Here is a 9,217-nt window from a genome sequence, read left to right on the forward strand (position 1 = left end):
ACAACTTTTTGTTTAATAAACGGAGAGACGCCACCTGTAGTGACTGTTCTTTCAATATTCTAATACTGACAACAGAATCACCACCATTACTGTGCATGTACAGACTCAATAGTTACTTAAAAGTTAGACACAAAGTCCTTAATCTTTTTTTTTTTTTTTTTTACGTGTCAGCAAACCTGGTCCTCACAGTGCACCAGAAGCCTGGTTAAGTGGAAATACAGCCAGCCTTAATGTTATTAAGTGTTCTACTTGGAACAATAGCATCTAATTAACTCTGTACACAACGTACTGTAGTTGTCACCGAACATAATGCATGACTGCGTATTGTTGCCACTGCCCTATTATCATTCATTGCCATATTTATTTTAAGTTGTGAAACCAGGCAGGGGACAAGAAAAACCAGCTCCAGCTCAGTGACTCCTCACAACGACAGCCAACTAATCTCTAACAACACCGGCACAGACACAGAATACATCTTTTATTATGTAAAAGCTGTTGATCTGCGTGCTGTTTACAAAACTATATAAAAGTAAACACAGGCACTGGAAAAAAAATTCAATATACCAGTGAAGCTGAAGGTGACTCAAAAGATTTACAGCCTGTGTGTGTGTGTGTGTGTCCTTCACATTACACTATATGTAATGCAGTCACTGCTAACAGGTGACATCTTAAGCTACATATAAGGACAGCATGTGAGGGGAAGAAGTGGTGGAAAGATTCCGTGTGTGTGTGTGTGTGTGTGACTAACACAGACAGACACAGACACAGACACACAGAAAGTCAATGTCACACTGGAGAACACAAGCACAGGCAAACAGAAGCGTTTTAGAGGAGGAGGAGGCGGAAACTCACCATCATGTTCCATGATTTGACCCAGGTAATTTTATCAGCAGTGTGAGAGTTGATCCTTGCCTCTTCCCGACACACCACCTCTGTGCCGCCCTCCCTCCTACCCCCCACTGACTCCCCCTCCTCTCTATATCAACTGTCTTCCTCCTTGTCCTATTCTCTCTCTCTCTCAATCCTCCCTCACTATCTACTTCCCTCCTTCGTCACTGCTCTACCTCCCTCCCTCCCTCCACTGTCTGCTACTCCCTTGCCCCTCCTCCCTCTATCCCTCCTGACTCTCCCCTCACACCAATAAAGACCATTAAAAGTTAATGTTTGTTTCCATCTCTATTCCTTCTCTCTCTCTCTCTCTCTCTCTCTCTCAATCAGTTTCTTCCTATGGCTACAGACTCTGGCACCATGTCTCATTCTATTCTCACTCTCCATGCTGTGTTGAGGTCCCATGGTGACGTAGGAAATGAGAAGAGGAGAGGACAGAAACGGATGAGAGAGGAAAGGATGCAGACAGGAAATCATTGTTTAAGAACGAACGCTATAGAGAAGGAGAAGGAAATCAGCAGGAAGTTTGCTTCCTGTTTGGCGTGTTTACTTTCCTTGCTGCGTTGTATTTATCTCCAAATATCAATCACACGTTAAATGAATGTTGTTTGTTTTAAGCGTAGTTTTCACTACAGCTTCAGCTAGAAAACATGTGGTTACAATTTAACTTATTCTGTCACTAAAATATCGCAAAAATCTGCATATTTAAGATGCTGGAATCAGACAATATTTGACATTTTTGACAAAGTGATTACAAAGTGAAATATAAAAAACTACACAGTCTTGACAACACACATTGGTTAGGTTTTTGAAACTGGATAGATATCTGACAGCTTCAAATACAACGTGATGAACAGGGAACACATCTGACGACCATGGCGCCACACTGACTACAGCACGATAAAAGCAATGTACTGTACGTCATAAACATAACATCAGCGATAATCGCAAAGCTTGATAAATCAATACACATAAACTCTCAGATACAGGCGCACAGAAGTAGAAATAGAGACGACTCAAATATACAGCTATGGAATAGAAGAGGGGCTAAGAGGCACTTACAAGAGCCAGTCCACACAGTAAATATGTCATTGGTGTAAGATAAAGGTTTCATGCTGGAGCAACGGAACTCACTCACTCACTCATCGTCTACCGCTTTATCCTCCACATGAGGGTCGGCTGGTACCAATTCCCAATTGAATATTGTGATGACGCATGTGCAAAGTTTATAATGTGTGTTGCGGGGATGAAAGGCTTTTCATAAAGTAAACGTCAGGCTTTCAGCCACAGTGCTGCTGTATGAAGCTGTGCCTGTGTCGTGTCATGAAACACGTCTGCACATATCACCACAGACACAGTGAGAGAGTCATGTGGAGCTGATCAGAGTCTTACACACCATTGGGTGCACTCATATGGCAATGTAACAGATATTTGTTTATATTTAAATCCTTAAGTCCCTAAATCTGACCAATGTCAACATGTGTATGTGTTTGCGGTAGGGTAGATTGTTTTCATAGTCGATTCGTCTGTCAATAATTTTCTCAATTAATCGTTTGGTCAGTGTTTACCTAACATGGAAATGAGGAGGTTTTGTTTTGTCCACAAAGATTTAGTTTAAATGATTTCTTTGTTACATGGAGCCAGAAAATAGTCACATTTAAGAAGCTGAAAAATCACAACCTGTTTTTTTGGTTTTTTTAAAGTATCATGCTGTGCAGTGTAATGTCGACATCCTGTACATTTGCTATTCAGGTGTTTCCAGAACATGCTAATAATAGAGTTAAAGGCTTAGTAAGTAACCACACAGAGTTACTGACCACTGAGAGGTGGAGAATGTGAGACTTTGACTTTTGATGCGGCCCAATGACACAACTGCCAACAAGCAAAAACAAAACTACTAGCTCATCAACTCCAACACCCAACCACCCACCCACCCACATACAAACACATACATTTATTTTAATATCTTAGTGAGGACCAGAAGTGGATAGAGTACTGAAATATTTTACTCAAGTAAAATTACCACGATTTCGATAACATTTTAGATAAGTAGAAGCACTGGTCTATAAATGTACTCAAGTTAGTAAAAAAAGTGGCTTTTTTAAAATTTAAGGGGACACAAATCTCACATTGTGTTTAATTAAAAGCAAACATAAAGACAAAATAAAATATGTAAAAACCTAATGTATCAGTCAAAATGGGTCAAAGGTCACACATGCTTTTACTTTCTCACTCACTCAGGGACCTTAATTAGCACCAATTCACCTGTCCTCATCATTTACCTGTCTGTCCTCATCATTCACCTGTCTGTCCCCATCATTCACCTGTCTGTCCCCATCATTCACCTGTCCTCATTCCCTGCCAAAGTACACAAAAAACCTACTCAATTACAGTAAATGTAATTCATTACTTTCCACCTCTGGTCAGTACACATCCAGGACATAATGCAATCCCAAGACCCTTCATTACCCTAACATTAACCATCACAACTAACTATACCTTCGCTGAGTCTGCTTATCAGACTTTTGTGACAACCTTTAATTCTGCATTTCATTTATGCTTTCCACTGGTACAATTAAAAAAGAACCTTGCTGTACTGAATAAAAAACCCTGGTATACGTCCGGCCTCCACAAATCCTCAACAACCAAAAATAAGTTATATAAGAGGTTTCTTACCAATCCTACACCTCTGAATTCAAAAAAGTACAAAACATATAGAAACAAATATAATCATTTAATTCGAATAGCCAAAAAAATATATTTCAGTAACAAACTCAAAGAATATTCCACTGATATCAGGTCTACTTGGAAGGTTATCAATCAACTTATGAATAAACAAAAGTCTTCTGTTTCTCATCCTTCAGAGTTCAATGAAGGTGGTGTAACATTTACTGATCCTTATGTAATTTCTTGTGAATTTAATAATTTCTTTGCACAAGTGGGTTCCTCTTTGTCAAAGAACATTAAACCTTCTAACAGAAATCCATTGGATTACATAAAGGGTAACTTCCCCCCTCTTTTACAGTTTGAAAATACAGACATAGCAGAGGTGATGGAAATCATTGGCAGACTGAAAACATCTGCTCCGGGCCATGACGATATCTGTGCTTCATTGATTAAATCTGTGTCTTCATCTATTGTTGAACCATTAACATATATTTTCAACCTATCGTTGCAGACGGGATGTGTGCCTAAAGATCTAAAAATTGCTAAAGTTATCCCACTTCATAAAACTGGGGATACAAGATCATTTAATAACTATCGACCAATTTCTATTTTACCAGGTTTTTCAAAAATTTTAGAAAAACTGGTACAAAAAAGAATCTTATCTCATTTAAATAAACACAGCATTTTACACGAGCACCAATATGGTTTCCGGGAAAATCATTCTACAGATATGGCCCTCTTACAGCTGGTTGAAAAAATCTATACAGCCATAAATAACAATAAATATGCTTTGGGTATTTTTTTAGATTTATCGAAAGCCTTTGATTCTGTTGACCACACTATTTTACTTTCTAAGTTACATCGTTATGGTTTTCATGATATTTCATATATTTGGCTTGTTAATTATGTTTCAAACCGAGAACAGTTTGTTTATGTCAATGGTTGTACTTCTTCCAGAGCCCAGTTGACATATGGTGTCCCCCAGGGTTCCATTCTTGGTCCGTTATTGTTCCTTGTTTACATTAATGACCTTGCAACTGTTTCTTCCACGATGCTACCAATACTTTTTGCTGATGATACTAATCTGATTTTGACTCACAGTCACTTTGATTCTTTAATTAGTGAAGCCAATTCTGGCATTATTAAATTTTCTGAATGGTTCCAGATAAATAAGTTGACATTAAATGTAAAAAAAACAAATTTTATTATATTTACGGGAAAAAAAAAAAATATTGTAAATCCAGCGCTAAAATCACTATTGGGGATAATGATATAATCCAGGTTTCCTCCACCAAATTTTTAGGGGTATTAATTGATGAGAGGTTGTCATGGTCCGAACATATTAAACTTGTTAATAATAAAGTGTTGAAATCCATTGGTATCATCAGAAAAATTTGTGATTTCATATCTCAGGAAGTTTTAAATATACTGTATTATAGCTTAATTCATCCACATCTCAGTTACGGTAATATCGTTTGGGCTAGCACTTATCCTTCTAATTTACAGAAATTATTAATCGCGCAAAAGAAATTTGTTAGATTAGCCACCTTCTCTAATTATTTGTCTCCATCTGCCCCTCTGTTTAAGAATCTTCAGATAATGTCAGTCTACGATATTAATATACTTCAATCATGTGTATTTACTTATAAATATATTCAACTTTCCCACTTGCTGCCCAAATCCTTTCATGAATTCTTTACAGTTAACTCTCAGGTCCATTCTTATAACACCAGACAGACTGATAAACTTCATCCCCCTTTTTGCCGCACTACTCATACTCAGTTTTCTTTTGCTCACAGAGGCTCCATACTTTGGAATTCCCATCTTCATGTTGTTAAATTATCTTCATCCCTCAATACTTTTAAGTTAAGACTGAAAGCTTACCTGTTAAATCAAAGTACCTAATAGTTTTTTTTTTTTTTTTTCTTTTTCCAGTATATTTCCAGTATATTTGTCATTGGATCATTATCTCTTTACATGCTTATACACTCAGTTAAATACAATCATTTTATATTTATACATACCCATGTTTTTATTTCTGACTTCTTTGAGTGTCTGCTATAAAATGGCACTTTTATTGCTTCCTTTTTTGTTGTTATTTGTTGTTGCTTTCTCCTATTGTTGTTGTTGTTGATTTATCCTTTGAATGTGTATATTTCTTGGGGAGGTGCTTCTTATAAGCCCATGTAGGGTTTTTTAACCTCTCCTGCACTTACTATTCTTCTTTAATTTCTGTTTTTTGTATTGTCGTTTTTTTTATGGTGCAAATAAATAAATACAAATACAAATACAAATACCTCATCCTAATTCTAACTCTAACATTACAACCAAGTCTTAGACCTGAAAAGCCATTTAAAGTTGTGGGGACAGTTTACCTACATAAAGCATAGTTGGTTGCAGGGAGTCTGTTAGGCCTGATCAATGTGGGTAAAATAATGTTTTTAAAGTCACACTTCAGTTCAACATTCACTGTATTAGTGATGGAGCATTACATAGGACATCAAACATAATACAGACTGCTGTGAAAAATGAGATAGATTTTACAATCTGAAGACACTGTGGTTAAGGTTTTGTTCAAACACGATTTGTTTATGGTTGGGGAAATGCCATTGTCATGGTTACAATAAGGATCCGTGTCAAGTAACAACTGCAGACATGGGTCTGTGAGAGACCCTAGTAAAGTTAAAGTCCAATGTTTTGTTGACCCATCCATCCATCCAAGCTATGCCCGACCACCTGTCACTGCAGCCAATAATGTCACCTGATTCCATTGTCCCTGATGGACAAGAGTCACAATTGCAATGACTCAAACGCAAATATACTGTATTTTGTTTAAGGATGTGCTGAAGTGACAGATCAGCAGTGTCTTTAATGAACACAAGGGTTTGATCGTAGTCCTGCAATAAGGATGTTTAAGCCACGCTAGGGATACAAATCTGAAATAAATCTTTTGTATAGATATTCAGAATGCACTGGCTTTCCCTGTTGTCCTGCCATGGGGGGCTGCATGACTGTGTAAAAACTAATTTGTGTCTGAAGCAGCAGTTGAAGGCAAATATAGCGTGTGGACATATCTGGATATGTTCTTTAAAAATAAAACTTAAAACAATAACATAGTGGGTATATCAGTGGATGTTAAAGCAGCGGTGCCTGAGGACAGACTGTGTGTGGGCAGTGAAGGGGGACGGGCTGTTCTCTGCATTACAGCACATTTAACAAGCAGTTGTTACAGACTAAAAGAGTGTGTAATTAATGTTATTTCAAGGAGAGTACCCACTAGGAGCAGAGCACATCAGCGAGCTGACACTCTTCCTTTCTTCAGCCTTTCCCTCTGCCTTCTTGTCCTGCTTAATCATGTTGTCTTTTTGCCACATCTCCTATATTTGTTGTTTTTAATAAAATTCTACATTTGTCTCTATTTGTATTTTATTGTTTTACTTCTATGGCCTGCCCTCCCTCTTTTGTCCCTGTATCTCGTCTCTCCATTTAACAACCCTCTGCTTTCTTGTTTTCTCTGCCTGTGTACTTAGTGTGATACAGCATCCATCTGGAGGACCACATGCCATGTACCATCCCAACGTAAACCTTATTCTTAACACCTAGGCCCTAAATACACATGCAAAAATAATGAATGCCTATTTTTGAATGGCTTAATCTGTGGATAATATGTTGATTAATTCTAGCAGTCAATTAATCATCCTGCCCAAATAAACACATTTAATCTCTTCACTTTCCTCAGGAAGTTGTGAATTCTACTAATATTTGTTTATGTTTCGGTCAAGAGTGGAATATTAATCTCTTTGATGACACACTTGCCCGCATTTATCATCCTAATACAACTTCAAGAATTGCTTTTAAATTATACCGCACGTAATAATTGCTCTTCAGTAATTGCTTGAGGTGTGTAAATGACACAATATGAACAGAGTTTGAGACTCACGAGGATCAAGTGGACAAGTGGAGTAAATAAATGAAGTGGTGATGTATTATTGTAGCACATCAAGCTGACCATTTCTTATAGTCTATAGTTTATAAAATATTAAAAGGAAAAATCACTCCCTAATGACCTGAATTGCTGTAAGATTCCAAATAAGAATTCATTTCATTGTGTATGTAAAAACAGCACAGACAAAATGCACATATTTAAGTTAGCTAATATCTACATTTCACCCCAGAGTCTGATGCTTTTGAGGAGACACCCTGTGAGATATGAGGAAAACCTCCAACGCCATTATACACACCATGGTCTACGATGTTATAAAAAGGTAGATTAGCGCCCTCTGTTGTGTATTTTATAAACTGCGCTGTTCATACAAAATCACAAGTCACAGCACAATACTGAAGGGACCTTTTCTGAATTTAGTTAAAGTATAAAAATAGAGTTCATACCCCAAACTGGCAAGAAACATAAACAACTTCCATGGTCATATCCTGTAATTACAACATAACCACATAAGTAGATCATTTCCTGTTTTCCATTTGAGACAAGAAAAGCAACAACTTCATGTAGTCAATGCAATTAGACAACAGAAAACAACATTGACATTGTGGAAAAAGCGCTGTATTGTTAAATGTCATGTCTGTTGTTTAGGTCAGGGCAGTTGTAGGCGTGCAGCACAACTGCAGGGTGAAAGCTTAGTGAAAAGCACTGAAGACCAAACCGGTGGGAAGTGGTTATAACCACTAACACATAAGAATGTCAGGTCGCTCTCAACAGCAGAAGCTTCAGGCAGCAACACTATGACACTGACATTTATGTGAAGCACTGGGGACAAAAAGCTGATTAACACAGCAGTTGAGGTCTCGCTCGGTGTCTGTGGAAAGAGTTGATCTCCTCCCATTGGGCCACAAAGGAAATACAGAACAATAACCAAGTACAAAATAAAAAGGCTGCTTTGTTTACCTATGATATATACAGTATTTATACAAATGAAGAAATAAATATGCAACATTTTTGAAGGATAATGGATTTGTTTGGTATTTGTCTTTATTTGACTTTTTTTTTTTAAATTTAATATGACCTGATAAAGACAAAGAAAATGATAAAAGTGAATTATTTTGGTATCAAGACACACAACAGAGTGAATGGCAGGAGAGTAAATGCAGAAGAACAGGAAGCCACTGCTGCTTTATTAGTCATTTAGAGAGTCTAACCAGGAGCAACTGGTATAACTTGCAACACCAAAAGACACATGTAGTCTCTTCTGTGGGATTAAACACAGAGGCAGGTTGTTTTAATAATGGTGTCTTTGTAACAACTGCTGTATAAACTTTAGCAGGAGTTTAAATGTATAAAACTAATAAACTCAACCTTCAACTAATAAACTCAACCTTCAGCTTTGTAAAGCTGCAATTTTTTGGTAATTGTGTGACGTCTCTCCTACCTGAGCGGGCTCCCCGGAGCCTGAGCAACACTCTGGAGCGAAATCCGGAGGTGTCACTGTGAGAGCGGAGCCTGGGGAGAGGCCACGGCTGAGAAAAGTGTCTCATCTCCGGCGGGTAGGTGTCCCCCTCCTCTCCCATGATCACCTGCTCTGTCAGCCCCACCGGGAGGTGAGTCTCACGTTCACAGAAGACTTGACATGAATTTCATCTTCATCAGCAGCTCGATCGCCGATTCTCCTCCACCCAAACTCTCCCTCTGTAGAGAGCGAGGGAGTGT

At 37.9% G+C, this 9,217-nt stretch overlaps 1 protein-coding gene across 2 annotated transcripts in view; it reads right to left on the bottom strand.

The window, feature by feature from the left end:
• phactr2 (phosphatase and actin regulator 2) overlaps positions 1 to 9,144 on the bottom strand; it is a 35,580-nt gene extending 26,436 nt beyond the window's left edge. Inside the window, exon 1 of one of the 2 annotated variants that reach the window (XM_044045849.1) lies at positions 8,940 to 9,144. In XM_044045849.1, coding sequence (XP_043901784.1) covers positions 8,940 to 9,078 — 139 coding nt within the window. In that variant the 5' untranslated portion in view covers positions 9,079 to 9,144. Of the gene's footprint in view, positions 1 to 852; positions 950 to 8,939 lie in introns of those variants that run through there. The other variant, XM_044045851.1, reaches the window with a different exon arrangement.
• Positions 9,145 to 9,217: the final 73 nt, after the last annotated feature.

This window comes from Solea senegalensis, linkage group LG15, assembly GCF_019176455.1.
Source record: "Solea senegalensis isolate Sse05_10M linkage group LG15, IFAPA_SoseM_1, whole genome shotgun sequence".
Taxonomy (NCBI): Eukaryota; Metazoa; Chordata; class Actinopteri; order Pleuronectiformes; family Soleidae; genus Solea; species Solea senegalensis.